The sequence below is a fragment of the Lethenteron reissneri genome, chromosome 8 (genome assembly GCF_015708825.2).
Source record: "Lethenteron reissneri isolate LAM-NWPU_2019-01 chromosome 8, ASM1570882v1, whole genome shotgun sequence".
NCBI classification, from domain to species: domain Eukaryota; kingdom Metazoa; phylum Chordata; class Hyperoartia; order Petromyzontiformes; family Petromyzontidae; genus Lethenteron; species Lethenteron reissneri.
In genome coordinates, this window is record NC_083786.1 from 7,631,992 (window position 1) to 7,650,314 (window position 18,323).

Here is an 18,323-nt window from a genome sequence, read left to right on the forward strand (position 1 = left end):
GTGGTGGTGGTTGTGGTGGTGGTTATGGTGGTTGCGGTGGTGGTTGTGGTGATTGTGGTTGTGGTGGTTGTGGTGATTCTGGTTGTGGTGGTTGTAGTGGTGGTGGTAGTTGTGGTGATTGTGATTGTGGTTGTGGTGATTGTGGTGGTTGTGGTGATTCTGGTTGTGGTGGTTGTAGTGGTGGTTGTGGTGATTGTGGTTGTGGTGGTTGTGGTGGTTGTGGTGATTCTGGTTGTGGTGGTTGTGGTTTTGGTGATTGTGGTTGTGGTGATTGTGGTTGTGGTGGTTGTGGTGATTCTGGTTGTGGTGGTTGTGGTGGTGGTGGTTGTGGTGGTGGTGGTTGTGGTAATTGTGGTTGTGGTGGTTGTGGTGGTGGTTGTGGTGATTGTGGTGATTCTGGTTGTGGTGGTTGTGGTGGTGGTTGTGGTGATTCTGTTTGTGGTGGTTGTGGTGAATCTGGTGATTCTGGTTGTGGTGGTTGTGGTGGTTGTGGTGATTCTGGTTGTGGTGGTGGTGGTTGTGGTGGTGGTTGTGGTGATTCTGGTTGTGGTGGTTGTGGTGGTGGTTGCGGTGGTGGTGGCGGTGGTCGTCGCGCAGTGACGGAGAGCCATGGCGAGGTGTTTGTCCGCGAGCACGTCGACTGCCAGCGCTGCGAGTCGGGCGAGTGCCGCAGGGACGACGCCACGGGGGGCCTCGTGTGCCTGTGCCCCGCCGGCACCGCGCTCGCTCCAGACGGCGTCCGCTGCCTGGGTGAGGACCCCCCCACACTCATACTCACTAACCACCCCCACACTCACACACTCACCACCACACACACACACTCACTCACACTCACCACCCCCACACTCACACTCACACACTCACCACCCCCACACTCACACACTCACTCACCACCCCCACACACACACTCACACACTCACCACCACACACACACACTCACTCACACTCACCACCCCCACACTCACACACTCACTCACCACCCCCACACACACTCACTAACCACCCCCCCCCCCCACACTCACCACCCCCCACACTCACACACTCACCACCACACACTCACTCACCACCCCCCCCCCCCCCACACACACTCACCACCACCCCCCCACACACTCACTCACCACCCCACACTCACACACTCACTCACCACCCCACACACACTCACCACCCCACACACACACCCCCCCCCCACCATCCCCAACATCCCCCCACCCCGACATTCCCCGCCCCACCATCATTTCCCCCCTTCACCCCCTTCACCCCCCCCCCACCATCCCCCCACCACCCCCTCACCGCCCCCCCCACCTTCTCCTCCACCCACCAGCCTTCTTTTACGTCTTTCACAAAAACGTCGTCACTTGATGATTAACACCACTACCCCGATGAACGTCGCCTTGACCCCCCACGCTGACGTCGCTGACATCATCATCATCCTCCTCGTCCCTCTCCTTTTTCATTATCGGTCGCCTCTCAGCCTTTGCCGCCACCACCACCACCACCCACTAATACCACCACCACCACCCACTACTGCCACCCACTACCACCACCACCCAGCCACTAATATCACCACCACCCACTACTACCACCACCACCACCCACTAATACCACCACGACCACCCACTAATACCACCACCACCACCCACTAATACCACCACCACTACCACCCACTACTGCCACCCACTACTACCACCACCACCACCCACTACTGCCACCACCCACTAATACCACCTCCCCCACCCACTAATACCACCACCACCACCCACTAATACCACCACCACCCACTAATACCACCACCACTACCACCCACTACTGCCACCCACTACTACCACCACCACCACCCACTACTGCCACCACCACCCACTAATACCACCACCACCCACTAATACCACCACCCACTAATACCACCACCACCACCACCCACTACTGCCACCACCCACTAATACCACCTCCCCCACCCACTAATACCACCACCACCACCCACTACTACCACCACCCACTACTGCCACCACCCACTAATACCACCTCCCCCACCCACTAATACCACCACCACCCACTACTACCACCACCACCACCCACTACTGCCACCACCCACTAATACCACCTCCCCCACCCACTAATACCACCACCACCCACTACTACCACCACCACCACCCACTACTGCCACCACCCACTAATACCACCTCCCCCACCCACTAATACCACCACCACCACCCACTACTACCACCACCACCACCCACTACTGCCACCACCCACCTATCCACCCACCACCCACCACCCACCCACCACCCATCCACCCACCACCCACGAATAGTGCTACAGAAATAAAGTTTGATCGATCGGTAACCACCAACCCCCGTAATGTCGTCGTCGTTGTTGTTGTCGTCTGTTGTTGTCATAGCGAGGCCAATAACGATCACGACTCCGCGTGCGTGTGTTGCGTGCCCGCCAGACATGGTGACGGGAATCCCCGAGGGGCATCTCTCGCTGCCGCTCGTGCTCGCAGTGGCGACCGTGGCCACGGCGGTCATCCTGGCGCTGGCGTGCACGGGCATCCTCATTGGTGCGTGCTAATTATTATAATTTATTATTATTATTATGATGTTACAATCATATGCAATTATATAGCGGCATTATGTATTCGTTACGTAATAGCATTCACATTTTTTTGGTGTAATATAAAATTATGATCATATATTGTTGTGTTATATTGACAAAATACATAAATATATAATATAAAGTCATTTATATATATCTATTTATAACTATAATTAATATATAATTATTATCATTTTAACACGTAGGCTTTCGCGACCAATATCCATAATACCGGGATTTTCTTTTTCGGGTTAGATCGCGTAAATATATAAATGTGTCGTCAAACCCGCCACCACCCGACACAGCCAACTAGAAAGGGTTGTCACGTGAACAGAACGTGGCCAATTCGTTACCAGTACAGCACCACCGGTTGTGTGTTGGAGAGCAAAACCACAACATTTACAATCTTAATACGACGTTTAAAAACCTGTATTATGAATTATAAAAAAATGTATATTATGATGATCATGAATTACATTATCATCATGCTTATTGGTTATTATTAATCGTTATGATAATTATTTGCAATATTTCATCTGCCAATAATAATCATTACGCCGCACATTTTTACATTAAATAAATTGCCTCTTTTTTCGCCCATCGCACCTGCGCAGGCTTCGTACTGAAATACAATGTGAATGATTCACGATAGTAATGGAGTGGGCTATTATTATTATTTGTGCAATTCTTAAAGCGGCAGGACGATATTGTCCATCACAGACGCGGCCTGCAGTACGCTCACAATCACTTGTTGAGTCACCTGTAATCCCAGTTGAGTCATTTGCAATCCCGGTCGAGTCACAATTCTCACCGGCGAACGCCACGGTGGAACCGCCGGCCCAAACCGTCGTCACCGTCGTTGTCATCGACGTCGATGTCAACATCGCCGCGGAGTTTGGACAAACATCGCCCCCAGCTATAGGGTCACAGAGCTTGGGCAATTGCTGCCGCCAGTTGCGGCAGAGTGGCGGGCGCTGCGTGAGCAAAACAAATGCAGCTTCGTTGTTATTTTTATTCAAACCGTATCATCATCGCCGGGCCTCTGCGGTGGATAAAATCGGTATCGCCTCGCGAGGCCCCGCCACATTCTTGGGAAGTCAAACGGCGGTTGCCGTACGGACGGCCCGAGCCCCGCCATATGGATGTGAAATTTCTTAAAAGCATCAACGACGACTACTGTTCGTCTCATTATCCCAACCTTCCCTATCTCTCTCCCTCTCCCCGTCTCCCTCCTCCTAACATCATTCCTGGCCTTCCTCCTCTTCCCGTCACCTCCTCCCCCCTCATGTCCCTTCCTCTCCCTCACCTCCTTTGTTACTCATCTTCTGCCCACCCACTCTACCACTTAGATATGCCGCGTGCGTGTCTCTGACCTTGTAAGGTCTATTCAAATGTGGTAATAGTCATGGAGGTGAGGGTGCGGGGTGCGGGGGGGGGGGGGTTTGCGGTTTAATTCGTTCTTGAAATTTCCATATGTGGGAGTACAATGTGGAGCGGAGGTGAGGATGAGCCATTTGATGTGCATTCACATTGCACAGCCACACCTATTGTGAGCCGTGCCTCCGACGCTGAGTAACCTTAGTCCTTCAAGAGAATTGCAAAGCTAACCCCGAACAATGTCATCCACGTGTCAGTGCGTCCATCCGTCTCGGCTCGTGTCTTCTGTCTGTCCATCTGTCTGTCTGTCTGTCCGCGTGTCCATCTCTCTGTGGGCATCTCCTCTCATCCGTGTGTCCAATCTGTCCGTCGGTGTCTCCGTCCATCCGCGTGCCTGCGTGTCTATCCGTGCGTGAGCGGTGGTGCAGTGGTTAGCGCAATTGGCTATGAATCCAACGATCAAAGTTTCGATTCCTGCTAACGACTAATAACGGTAGCGAATATTTGAACCGGTCCTGAACCTCCCCCCTCCCTCTCCAAGGTTGACTCAGCCTCAAATGAGTACTTAGCATGGTGACTAAATTTCCCAATTTGGGGGGTTCGGGCGTGGTGCTGGCCACCCACCCCCCTCGTGTGCCGTGCCGGCCTTCATAGGCGCTGCTCGCTGACAGCACTTGCCCCGACAGTCCCTACACCGTGGGCGTCGCGTTGGCGAGATGTTAACTACTTCGCCTGGTATACAGGAGGTCGTGGGTTCGATCCCGACCCTGAAGCCTGCTGTGTAATTGGAGTTTGCGGTGTCTCTCTCTCTCACCGTGGTCACGTGAATTTTTTATCCGGGTCCTCCTGGTTTTCCCTCCACGCTTAAGAATCAGCGTCACCCCCTTTTCGAGTATTTGGCCGCGTCGACACTTTCAGATGTTCCTTTGTTCATGTTATTGTTTGTTGCGGTTAAACCCGAGTCAAGGGCCGCATGGCTCACAGGGCTATACCTAACGAATGAAAGTGAAACTGAACTGGAACTATATTCTTAGGTTTTTTTCGGTAAAGTCACGTAGGTAAATTTTTTTTTAAAACTAACAAAAGTAAAACAAAATAAAAATCACGCCGTTTCGGAGGCAACACAAGCCTCCGTCTTCAGGTGGAACCGTCAGCTGTCGTGGCTGTGACGGTTCCACCTGAAGACGGAGCCGTGTGTTGCCTCCGAAACGTCGTGATTTTTATTTTGTTTTACTTTTGTTAGTTTTAAAAAAAAAATCTTTTTTTTTACGTGACTTTACCGAAAAAACCTAAGAATATGTATCCTTGCAGTCACGAAAGCTTCAAATCTAGAATGAACTGGAACTGATTTCCACACGACGAAGACGACGACGACCACAACAAGCCGACTTTCGTTGCACTCTCGTCGTGTGATAGCCAGAGTCGCTGCTGAACAAAAGGGCTACGCGGCTTAGTGGGGGGACCCTTACCTGCTTTGAAAAAAAAAATGAATTAGAGTTAAGGCTAATAGTGGGGTGGAGAGGTGGAGGTGGAGAGAGGGGGGGGGGGGGTAATACTCTTTGTTTTTTTTTTCGGTAAAGTCACGTAGGTAAAAAAACTTTAAATAAATAAAATCACGACGTTTCGGGCGCAACACAAGCCTCCTTCTTCTTCACGCTTGTTGTGTTGCGCCCGAAACGTCGTGATTTAATATATTTTAATTTTTCACCTAAAAATAAAAATAAATAAAAATAAAAATGAATAAAAACCAAAAAACTCACGACATTTTGTCGACCATAATAATAAGACAATATATGTATTCTTATTCTTGGTTCTTTCGGTAAAGTCACGTAGAATGGAAATAATAAAATAATAAAACATAATAAAATAATTCTCACGACGTTTCGGCCACAACGCAAGCAGCCGTCCTCAGGTGAAGAACAGGTCTGTCGAGAAGACAGAGTCTGAATGTCTTCTCGACAGACCTATTCTTCGCCTGAGGACGGCTGCTTGCGTTGTGGCCGAAACGTCGTGAAAATTATTTTATGTTTTATTTTTATTATTTTATTATTTCCATTCTACGTGACTTTACCGAAATAACCAAGAAGATGAATCCCTGCAGTCGCGAAAGCATTAAATCGAAATATATGTATTATTATCATTATTTTATAATTTTCTATCCACGTGACTTTACCGAAAAAACAACCAAAGAGTATGAATCCTTGCGGTCACGAAAACTTCAAATCTAGGGGTTGGAGAGGGGAGGGGGGGGTAATTTTCGTCTTCGCGTGTCTGCGCCGTGCGTCCGAGCAGCGTACAGACGCAAGCAGCGGCAGCTGCGCGCCTTCCGTCTGGAGCTGCTGAGCCCCGAGTACAACTTGAGTAAGGTGCGCGCCTCCACCATCATGACCGACTACAACCCCAACTACTGCCACGCGGGGAGGGAGCCCCACGGCGCGGCCACCGTCGGCTCGGCCGGAGCACTCAGCGAGCTGAAGGAGGTGCCGCGGCGAAACATCGACCTCGTCAGGTGCCGCGCGTTGTCATGTTGGCGTTGTAGTTGTTGTTATCGTTGTTTTGTTGTTGTGGTCATCGTTGTCGTTGTTGTTGTCATTGTTGTCGTCGTTGTTGTTACTATTGTCGCTGTTGTTGTTGTCGTTGCTGTTGTCGTTGTTGTCGTTGTTGTCGTTGTTGTCCATGTTGTTGTCGCTGCAGTTGGTGTTGTTGTCGTTGCTGTTCTTGTCGTTGTTGTTGCTATCGCTGTTGTTGTCGTTGTTGTCATTGATGTCGCTGTTGTTGTTGTCACTGTTGTTGTTGTCGCTGTTGTTGTCGCTGTTGTCGTTGTTGTTGTCGCTGTCGTTGTTGTTGTCGTTGTTGTTGTCGCTGTTGTTGTCGTTGTTGTTGACGTTGTTGTTGTCAATGTTGTTGTGATCCAGAATCATAATTTCAGAATCAGAATATTTATTTATACCGGAGAAAATCCGATGAGTCCAGTAGGGACACGGGGTAAGAACGTGACAACAACAACAAACAATACAAAACCACGACTGTAGAAATGTAAACAAATCATCCCAAGACATAGAAATACAATAAACCATCCCCCATCCTACCAGGCAAAGCCCACCGGGGTATTGTTGTTATCATGGTCCAAATTGTTGCTGTTATTATCAGTGTTGTAAGCAGATTCATTTAATCTTGATTTGAAGCTTTCGTAACTACAGGAATCCATACTCTTTGGTTCTATCGGTAAAGTCACGTGGGTAGAAAATAAAAGAAATCACGACGTGAACTATTATTGCAATGCATATATATTATCAGGGTGTGTTTTTTTGTTTGCATTTTGACCACAAGTATCGCGGTTAATGCGCACATGATTCCTTGTAAAAATGTTTCAGTTTAGTTGCCAGAAAAAAGGGGAAAACGCCAATTATTATTATTATTATTAGATCACGACGTTTCGATCGCAACACAAGCAACCTTCATCAGGTGAGACAAACACAGCAGGGCAACTGCCTGTTTCAGCAGACTTTACCAAAAGAACCAAAGAGTACAGATTTATTTATTTTATATCCATTTCTTTGTATCCACTCCCCACCCCCGCAAGTCGTTAAGGCCAGAGTGTTAGAGTAGGCGAGAAGTTAACTACCTCGCCTGGTATACAGGAAGTTGTGGGTTCGATCCCGACCCCGATGCATACTGTGTATTTGGAGTGTCTCTCTTCCCGTGGTCGCGTGGATTTTTCTCCGGGTCCTCCGGTTTTTTGTAACTCCACATTTAGAATCAACGTCACCACGCGCTTAGAGTTATTTGGCTGCTGTAAACTTCCACGTGATGCTGATGATGAGCCACTTAGTTGAGCTATCGTCTGTGGCCAGGTCGCTTCTAAAACAAGAGATATACAGCTCAGTGGGCCTTACCTGGTAAAGTAAAAAAAACATTTATACTGGTAGGAATCTCCTGGTTACACCAGCCCACAGGGGATTATTGTGTCCGTCGTGCAGGGAGGGGCTGGGTGCGGAGGGAGGGGCTGGGTGGGGAGGTGAAGGTGGGGAGGGGCTGGGTGGAGAGGGGCTGGGTGGGGAGGGTGGGGAGGGGCTGGGTGGGGAGGGTGGGGTGGGGCTGGGTGGGGGGATTGGAGGGGTGGGGCTGGGTGGGGAGAGGCTGGTCACCCCGTGGTGCCCTTATAAAACTCAACGTTTAACCTACTCACGTCGGCTTGTGCCCGCCCTCACAGTCGGGCATATTTGCGGAATACACCACGCCGCCGTTGCCCTGGCCATTGACTGAGCCACCCAACGTTCCTACCAGCTCCCTCTGCAGGAATGTGTTGAGTTTAGTTTAATACCACAATGCGCGCGCACGCACTCACAAATAGTAGCACGGTCCGCTCTTCTATAACGGCGGGAGTAGTTGCGTTCCTGAAGAACACCGCGTTATGGAATAAATCACAATTCATGTGGGGTAAAGCACACTCCGCGATGACACGCACGCTGCCTCGGCAGGCCGAGCAAAGACCCGAGGCGCGTGGGTAGCGTCTGCAGAAGCATCCAGCAGCATCCCGTTACGAACCCGCGTGTCCCTGCTCGCGCGACGCGGTTCCGTTCACTCGATCGCGTCACATCCAATTGGCGTCGTTGTAAGAAGAGACGGGGGGAAAAAACCCCGAAACAACGCGCTCCCCCTTGAGTTCGCACACCCGCCCGCATATCCAATCCGCGTTACGAAAACACCGCGCGCGTTAGGGCAGAAAGGACGCAAGCGTAAATTTCCACCCTCCTCCTCTTCCTCCTCCTCTTGAGCTCCGTCCGGTTGGGGGAGGAGGAGGCGTCAGAGAAGCGACTACTGGAGCGGGGGGCCATCGGCGCCTTTATAACCAGTGCCCCCCCCCCCCATCTCCCGGTGTCGCTGTGCGCAGGGCGCTGGGTCACGGCGCGTTCGGCGAGGTCTATGAGGGTCACGTGACTGGGAACCCGGGGGACCAGAGCCCCCTCAAGGTGGCCGTGAAGGTGAGTCGGGCACGCTGCCCCCCCCCCCCCGCGATGTCGTTAAAAAATAGACAACTTTGTTCGTATCAAACAACAAGAACAACAAAGCTGCCGTGTATATGCGACAATGTTATTGTTTCATTCACGCTGGCGAATAGGATTTAGTGGGTCGGGGGGGTGAGGCAATCCCTGGTATCCAACGCCCCCCCCATCTCCCCCCCCATCACGCCCCCATCTCCCCCCCCCCATCTCCCCCCCATCTCTCCCCCCCCCCCTTGTCCCTTACCCGCTGTGCAGGGGAGCGTTGGCGCAGCAATTAGCGCAGCACCACCGCTACAAACCCCGGAAACCAAAATTGGATTCCCGCTCACGGCCACCACCAACACCACGCGGGCCGAGCATCTCAACCGGTGCTGGGCCTCCCCCTAGGTCGACTTGGCCTCAAATGAGAGCTTACACCCCTCGAGACGCACGCTAATCGAGCTCCTTTCCGTGCGTAGCCGCAGCGTGCCGCTAGGAAGGTGCGAGATGCGTGGACGTCGCCACTGGGGAGACAAAGGTGGTCACGAGAGGCAGTGCCGGGCTCCATAAGAGCACTTGGCCCAACATTCCGCTGAGGCTATTGGGGGGGGGATCTTTGTCTTTATCTTTGTGCCGCTGCGCAGACGTTGCCGGAGATTTGCTCGGAGCAGGACGAGCTGGACTTCCTCATGGAGGCGCTCATCATCAGGTAGCGAAGGGGACCTGGGTTCGAATCCCCCCGCGGGTGTTGCTGCGATGACTCCTCCCCGGCCACGTCGTTCGGTGATGCTGTTGCTGCTGTTGTTACTGCTGCTGTTGCTGTTGTTGCTGTTGTTGCTGCTGTTGTTGCTGTTGTTGCTGCTGTTGCTGCTGCTGTTGTTGCTGCTGTTGTTGCCGTTGCTGCTGCTGTTGTTGTTGCTGTTGTTGTTGCTGTTGCTGCTGCTGCTGTTGCTGCTGCTGCTGTTGTTGCTGCTGTTGCTGCTGTTGTTGCTGTTGCTGCTGTTGTTACTGCTGCTGTTGCTGCTGTTGCTGCTGCTGTTGCTGCTGTTGCTGCTGTTGCTGCTGTTGCTGCTGCTGTTACTGTTGTTGCTGCTGTTGCTGCTGTTGCTGCTGTTGCTGTTTCTATTGCTGCTGCTGCTGTTGCTGCTGTTGCTGCTGTTGTTGCTGCTGCTGTTGTTGCTGTTGTTGCTGCTGCTGCTGCTGTTGCTGCTGCTGTTGTGCTGCTGTTGCTGCTGTTGTTGCTGTTGCTGCTGCAGCTGCTGTTGTTGCTGTTGTTGCTGCTGTTGCTGCTGCTGTAGCTGCTGTTGTTGCTGCTGTTGCTGCTGCTGTTGCTGCTGCTGTTGTTGCTGCTGTTGTTGCTGTTGCTGCTGCTGTTGCTGTTGCTGCTGCTGTTGCTGCTATTGCTGCTGCTGCTGCTGTTGCTGCTGTTGCTGCTATTGCTGCTGCTGCTGTTGTTGCTGCTGTGGCTGCTGCTGCTGTTGCTGCTGTTGCTGCTGCTCCTGCTGCTGGGTTTCTGCGCTATTAATTACGACGAAATTCGGACAGCGGGTGAAAGCACCCGTCAGCGTCGCTCCGCGGAGAGTTTTCCGAGCGCGTTTCTTCGCGTCGTGACGCCCAGCAACGGAGCGCGCGATCGGGAACAACATTTAATTTTTATTTATTTTTAAACATCGGGGGTCGGGGGGGGGGTCACAGTGAAGTCCCACGACACAAATAGACGCAACGCCGAGAGGCACTCCTCCCGGCGATTAGCGCCGAGGCAGACGTTCCACGGGACGTCGTTGGCACGATTCCTACCACGGAATCCAAATCGGTGCCGTCATTACTGTGTTCCCACTCGGCGGGCTTGCGGGAGGGGAGGGGAGGGGGAGAGCGCGGTTCGGCAGTAACACTCCCGCAGAATGTCGTTCGCGGGAAACGCAGCGGGCGTCAAACTCGAGGAGAAAGCGAAACGACGACCCAGGACCATTACCGGATCCCGCGCTACGAACCCGGCAACCCGAGTTTCGATATTCGCACCAACACCCAGTGCCGGATTAAGCTCGTGCGGGGCCTGTAGCATATTTAATAAAGGCGTCCTAAATAAAATAAAAAAAACACGTAAATATTTAAACAAAATGTTTTACTTGCACAGTAAAGTAATTTTATTTTTTCATTTGATATGCACTCAGATAACGTTCATAAAAGTTGAAGGCGGTATAGTACTATAGTAATAGAGCAAGTGCAGAATCACTGAACCGGGATTGATAGCTTGAAAGTGTGGGGCGCCCGTAGCATTAGCAGTAGCTACTACATATGTTACTACACTACATATGTAGTAGCTACTACATATGTAGTAGCTATTTTTGCTCCTACCATAATCCGGCACTGCCAACACCGGTGACCGAACCGGTCCTGGGCCTGCCCACCCCCCTACTCCCCTAGGTCGGCTCAGCCTCAAATGAGCACCTGCTGCGGCGTGCAAACGATCACCGCGGGGGAGACAAAGGCGGCCGGGCCGCGGGTGCTGCACTTGTCTCCCCAGCGGATCCGTGAAGGCTGTTGCGGGCTCCCGTGTGCGTTATTCCCTTTGTCGCCGTGACAACCAGCCCCCCCCCCCTCTCTCCCCTACCCCCCCCCCCCTAGTAAGTTCAGCCACGGGAACATCGTGCGCTGCGTGGGCGTCAGCCTCCAGCGCCTCCCACGCTTCATCCTCCTCGAGCTCATGGCCGGCGGGGACCTCAAGTCGTTCCTGCGCGAGGCCCGGACCGCCTGCCTCGTGAGTGGCCCCCACTGTGGCCGCGTCGGCCCCGCCGCCCGGTTGTGGACGCGCTGTACCATGTGGTGGCACGCGGCGATGTGACGCTGTCGCGGTGTGCCGTCCTACACCGCGCCGCGGTGGCTCGGAGATGTTAACGACCTCGCCTGGTCTGCAGGAGGTCGTGGGTTCGAGACCGACCCTGACGCCTGCTGCTGTTTATTTGGAGTTTGCAGTGTTTCTCTCTCATCATGATCACGGTGGCTAGGAGATGTTAACGACCTCGCCTGGTCTGCAGGAGGTCGTGGGTTCGAGACCGACCCTGACGCCTGCTGCTGTTTATTTGGAGTTTGCGGTGTTTCTCTCTCATCATCATCACGGTGGCTAGGAGATGTTAACTACCTCGCCTGGTCTGCAGGAGGTTGTGTGTTCGGTCCCGACCCTGACGCCTGCTGCTGTTTATTTGGAGTTTGCAGTGTTTCTCTCTCATCAACATCACGGTAGCTAGGAGATGTTAACGACCTCACCTGGTCTGCAGGAGGTCGTGGGTTCGATACCGACCCTGACGCCTGCTGCTGTATATTTGAGTTTGCAGTGTTTCTCTCTCTCTCATCATCATCACGGTGGCTAGATGTTAACGACCTCGCCTGGTCTGCAGTAGGTCGTGGGTTCGATCCCGACCCTGACGCCTGCTGCTGTATATTTGGAGTTTGCAGTGTTTCTCTCTCATCATCATCACGGTGGCTAGGAGATATTAACGACCTCGCCTGGTCTGCAGGAGGTCGAGGGTTCGATCCCGACCCTGACGCCTGCTGCTGTATATTTGGAGTTTGCGGTGTTTCTCTCTCATCATCATCCCGGTGGCTAGGAGATGTTAACGACCTCGCCTGGTCTGCAGGAGGTCGAGGGTTCGAGACCGACCCTGACGCCTGCTGCTGTGTATTTGGAGTTTGCGGTGTTTCTTTCTCATCATCATCATCACGGTGGCTAGATGTTAACGACCTCGCCTGGTCTGCAGGAGGTCGTGGGTTCGATCCCGACCCTGACGCCTGCTGCTGTGTATTTGGAGTTTGCGGTGTTTCTTTCTCATCATCATCATCACGGTGGCTAGATGTTAACGACCTCGCCTGGTCTGCAGGAGGTCGAGGGTTCGAGACCGACCCTGACGCCTGCTGCTGTTTATTTGGAGTTTGCGGTGTTTCTCTCTCTCTCTCCCCGTGGTCGTGTGGATTTTCTCCGGGTCGATAAGCCACTTCCGTTGAGCTCTCATTTGTGGCCGCTCCTGAAAAAGAGCTACATCGCTCAGTGGACCTTACCTACCTGGTAAAATAAAATAAATAAAAAATTTGACATTTTGGTTTAATCCAACAACGCACGTGCACGCACTCACAAACGGAGACACCGATCCAACCTCTCCCTCCCCCCGTATAGCCATCAACGGGCAGGTAAAGCGCCGTTAGCGAGTGCCTGTGAAGGCCGGCATGCCACACGAGGGGGTGGGAGGCCAGCACCACGCCTGGCCGCCTCTGTCTTTGATGTTCACACAAGTGAGCTCATTTGAGGCTGAGTCGACCTAGTGGAGGCCTAGGACCCCGTTCGAATATTTTCCACTGATTGCTGCTCATGAGCGGGAATCGAACTGGGGTGGCCGGATTTTCAGCGGAGAAGCGCCACCGCTCTGTTCTGCCGTGTGTCTTTGCTTTTCGCGAACATTGTCAATTCCTCACGTGATGTTGTTTCTGTGACGGCGTGATGTTGTTGTTGTTGCTGTTCTTGGGTTTTTTTCATGCTTTTGTCGTTTTCGTGACCCCAGATCACTCTGGCAAATTAGACTTATGTCCTGCACTCATGAGTCTTCACCTGGATTGAACAAAACACGTCTCAAACCGGCGTGCACACACACAGCACACACACAGCACACACACACACGCCTAAACACGAATACACACACAACACACACAAAACGCCTAAACACGAATACACACACACGCGCCTGAACACGAACACACACACACACACGAATACAACAACAACACTTCACCACTAAGTGGTGGTGAGGTCACCACGGCGCCTGTGCCAGGTGCACACGAATGCAAAGGCAAAGATCCCCCGCGTAGCCTTAACAGACTCTTATGTCAAGTGCTGTTAGCGAGCACCTATTAAGGCCGGCACGGCACACGAGGGGGTGAGTGGCCAGCACCACACCCAGCCTCCTTTGTCTCTCTAGTGGCGATGTTTATACACCGCACTAGGTACCCTTTTGCAGCTGAGTCGACCTAGGGGAGGACCAGGACCTGTTCAGATATTCGTCACCGATGTTGACCATGAGCGGGAATCGAACTCGGGTCGCCAGGTTCGCACCGCAGCTAACCGCTACACTACCGCTCCTTCCCACACACACAAAGATCCCCCGTATAGCCTTAACAGACTGTAGGGGCAAGTTCTGTTAGCGAGCACCTATGAAGGCCAGAACGGTACACGAGGGGGTGGGTGGCCAGCACCACGCCCGACCGCCTTTGTCTCCCCAGTGGCGATATTTACACACCGCACCGGGTACTCATTTGAGGCTGAGTCGACCTAGGGGAGGCCCGGGACCGGTTCAGATAATCGTCACTGGTGTTGGCCGTGAACGGGAATCGAACCCGGGTCGCCGGGTTCATAGCGCAGCGCGCTAACCGCTACACTACCGATCCTCCCCAAACACACACACACGCAAAGACACTCACACACACACAGTACGTACGCGTTGTGAGTCAGCAGCCATGCTCCCCCTTCTCACCCACCGCCTCACCCACCCCGTGTCTCTGCGCCCACCCCACTGCCCGCCCCGACTCCCAGCCGGGTGGCGCGTCGCTGTGCACGCTGGAGCTGCTGCAGATGGCTCGGGACATCGCGCAGGGCTGCTGCTACCTGGAGGAGAGCCACTTCATTCACAGGTGCTGTGCGCTTCGTCTGGGCGCGCGGGCGACTCGTGAATGGGTGGGGGGTGTCCACTTTTCACCCAGGCAACTGGCAAATGAATGAAAGGGAGAGAGAGACATAAAAACTGTGGTGGCTAGGAGATGTTAACTGCAGGAGGTCATGGGTACGATGTTGACTAACGCCTGCTGTATATTTAGAGTTTGCGTTGTCTCTCTTATCATCATCACGATGGCGAGGAGATGTTAACTACCTCACCTGGTATACAGGAGGTCGCGGGTTCGATCTCGACCCTGATGCCTGCGGTGGCGAAGAGATGTTAACTACCTCGCCTGGTATACAGGCGGTTGTGGGTTCGATCTCGACCCTGACGCCTGCTGTATATTGGTAGTTTGCCGTGTGTCGCTCTCTCCCGTGGTCACGTAGATTTTTCTCCGGGTCCTCCGATTTTTCCCTTCACATTTAGAATCATGCGTTTAGAGGTTTTGGCTGCTATAAATTTCCACGTAACGATAAGCCGCTTCGTTGAGCGATCATTTGTGGCCAGGTCGCATCTTTAAAAAGAGCTGTATAGCTCAGTGGGTTTGGTTGATTTAACTGGACAGCGCAGAGTCTTTCTAGCTAACATTACGACTAACAATAACACATTTCAGGATCACAGTTTAGCGAGTTGACAGGCGCACGTGCGGCAACGCCAGCTGGCCTGGCCCAAATTAAATTCACCAAAAAAAGTCGATTTCGAAGTGAGCCCACGAAGCACGTGGTGTTCATTTCTTGTTCCCAGTCCTTCACAGTAAGTTGTGGAAATTCCACATTCCTATGATGGTGGGGAGGTGGGGGTGAGTTTTGCCATAGGACATCCACTGTTGACTTCCCCATTACAAATTGGTGCTCTTTTATCGACCCTGGAGGGAGGGAGGGAGGGATGATGGGCTGAGTCAGCACTCCCCCCCCCCACCTGCCTCAATCAGGATGTGAACTTCCGACCTTTCGATTGCGATGCCGTTCGCTGCTCTACCTGGTCAGAAAAACCACGACCCCGCAAATGTAATCCTTTCTTGTGCCGATGACGTGTACGTCATCGAATTTTCTTCTGATTCCGTTCTGATTCCGTTCTGATAACGTACGCGTATGTCATCGAAACGAATCCGGAAAATTAAAAAAACTGTATCGGTACCGAGGCTCCCACAAGGCCCTACGGGAGGGCGTGTGTCACAGTTTGGCGCCAGCTATCTTAGAGGGCGGTGGTCGTGTTGCTACAGTTCTTTGTGATGAGTAAAATGTCTTTACAAAGAGTGACGCTGCTACGCCTCTCTACCTAAAATGTACGCTGAGCCGCTTGCACGGTCCGAAATTCAGAAGTGAACGGGACACACCACACCATAAAACTTGCACCTAGTGGCAGACTAATGATCCATCTTCAATTCCTAGCCAGTGGAAAACCAACCGTGCCACGATGACCCCGTGCTGGCACGGCTCCGGACGTGCCAGTGGACAAATGTCGGTTTACTTGACCCGGTGTGGTGTTTTTTATTTGTAATAAACCTTGCGCAGGGACATCGCAGCGAGGAACTGCCTCTTGACCTGCAAAGGGCCGGACAGGGTGGCCAAGATCGGAGACTTTGGGATGGCACGAGACATTTACAGGTGCGTGTTGCACGCGCGGCGGCGGTGGTGGTAGTGGCATTGGTGGTGGTGGTGGAGGGTGGTGGTGGTGGTGGAGTAGGGTGGTGGTGGTGGTGGAGGGTGGTGGTGGTGGCGGTGGTGGTGGCGGTGGTGGTGGGGTAAAGTGTGGGTAAGCCCCACCTTTTCCGAAGCGTCTCCGGCCAGTGTGGAAGACGAGGACCCAAACATCCACTCCAGGGCCTCCCTTGAGCTCTTATTTGTATTCAAGAACTTTGAATTGTTTATCTTGTTCGCTCAGTCTTGGTGTAGGTTTCGTGTAATTAACGTCTTGGTTTGTGTTGCTCTGGTTATAGTTTGTACAATCCCTACACCCTGCAATGTCCTGCAATTGCCTCTACTGCCGATAGTCTTTGGCTGTCGTCTACGAGTCTCTGTATAACTCTATTGATCTATGGATCTCTGTGTAACTCTATGTGTCTCTGTGTCACTCTATGGATCTCTGTGTCACTCTATGGATCTCTGTGTCACTCTGTGTCTCTGTGTCACTCTATGGATCTCTGTGTCACTCTATGTGTCTCTGTGTCACTCTATGTATCTCTGTGTAACTCTATGTGTCTCTGTGTCACTCTATGGATCTCTGTGTCACTCTGTGTCTCTGTGTCACTCTATGGATCTCTGTGTCACTCTATGTATCTCTGTGTCACTCTATGAGTCTCTGTGACACTATATGGATCTCTGTGTCACTCTATGTGTCTCTGTGTAACTCTATGGATCTCTGTGACACTATGTATATCTGTGTCACTCTATGGATCTGTGTCACTCTATGGATCTCTGTGTAACTCCGTGTCTCTGTGACACTCTATGGATCTCTGTGTCACTCTATGTATCTCTGTGTCACTCTATGTATCTCTGTGTCATTGTATATCTCTATGTCACTCTATGTATCTCTGTGTCACTCTATGTATCTCTGTGTCACTCTATGGATCTCTATGCAAGTTCACGGATCTCTACACAAGTCTATATAACTGCGATGTCCTGTAAATGTCGCAAGTCTGAAACAATAGAACTTGCGTCTGAACCCCGGGTGATGCGCTGCTCACTGCAAACAGCAAGCACTTGGCAGGACCCTCCTAAAAATGAGTGGCGAGACTCGGTGAGGCTTTCCTGTGTGAAAGAAAATGAAAAAAGAGAATAAGAAAGTTTGTCTCATCGCAGAAAGTCGATCTCAAACTTGGAATTTAATTATGGATGTAACACACCCAACATTTATTTTTACTGTTTAAATATTGAAATTTCACTCTAGTCAAGCTAAGCCCGTGCCTTTTCAAACGCATGCAAATTAATAATTGAAGGAGCGTATTAATTATGCGGTGATTCAGCTGATAAATCCCACATTTGTCTCACCACGGTGTGACCTCCCGATCCCAAGCAAGCACTCTCAGACTGCCCCCACCACCGCCCCGTCTAAGCCCCCCCCCCCCCATCTCCTCCAGCTGCTGACCCAATTAATTAACATCATTATCGTAATTTAAATAATTGTTCGTATCATCTACCTCGTCAATCACCGCCGTCACAGTTTTCGTCGTAGCCGTCATCATCACAGACGCCACTCTCACCATGATCATTATCTGCAGCAGCAGAAACGTCAACATCGTCATCATCATTATTCAAAAGAAATGAGCAGACAAGACGCCTGTCCCTCCACGTAACACATTCCTGCGGAGGGAGCTGGTAGGAACGTTGGGTTGCTCGGTCAATGGCCTGCAGGGTCAACGGCGGCATGGTGTATTCCGCAAATATGCCCGACTATGAGGGCGGGCACAAGCCGGCGTGAGTAGGTTAAACATTGAGTTTTATAAGGGCACCACGGGGTGACCAGCCCCTCCCCACCCAGCCCCACCCAGCCCCACCCCTCCCACTCCCCACCTAGCCCCACCCTCCCCACCCAGCCCCTCCCCATCCTCCCCACCCAGCCCTTCCCCACCCTCCCCTCCCCACCCAGCTCCACCTTCCCCACCCAGCCCCTCCCCACCCTCCCCTCTCCACCCAGCCCCTCCCTCCCCTCCCAACCCCTCCCTGCACAACGG

The 18,323-nt window shown here is 52.3% G+C and overlaps 1 protein-coding gene across 3 annotated transcripts in view; it reads left to right on the forward strand.

Moving 5' to 3' along the window:
* Window positions 1–18,323, forward strand: part of LOC133361896 (leukocyte tyrosine kinase receptor-like) — a 77,345-nt gene that overhangs the window by 49,569 nt on the left and 9,453 nt on the right. For all 3 annotated transcript variants that reach the window (XM_061580877.1, XM_061580888.1, XM_061580884.1), the window contains 8 exons: window positions 598–750; window positions 2,447–2,557; window positions 6,262–6,478; window positions 8,864–8,954; window positions 9,599–9,663; window positions 11,580–11,712; window positions 14,530–14,627; window positions 16,165–16,257. In XM_061580877.1, the coding sequence (XP_061436861.1) occupies window positions 598–750; window positions 2,447–2,557; window positions 6,262–6,478; window positions 8,864–8,954; window positions 9,599–9,663; window positions 11,580–11,712; window positions 14,530–14,627; window positions 16,165–16,257 (961 nt within the window). The remainder of the gene's footprint in view (window positions 1–597; window positions 751–2,446; window positions 2,558–6,261; window positions 6,479–8,863; window positions 8,955–9,598; window positions 9,664–11,579; window positions 11,713–14,529; window positions 14,628–16,164; window positions 16,258–18,323) is intronic.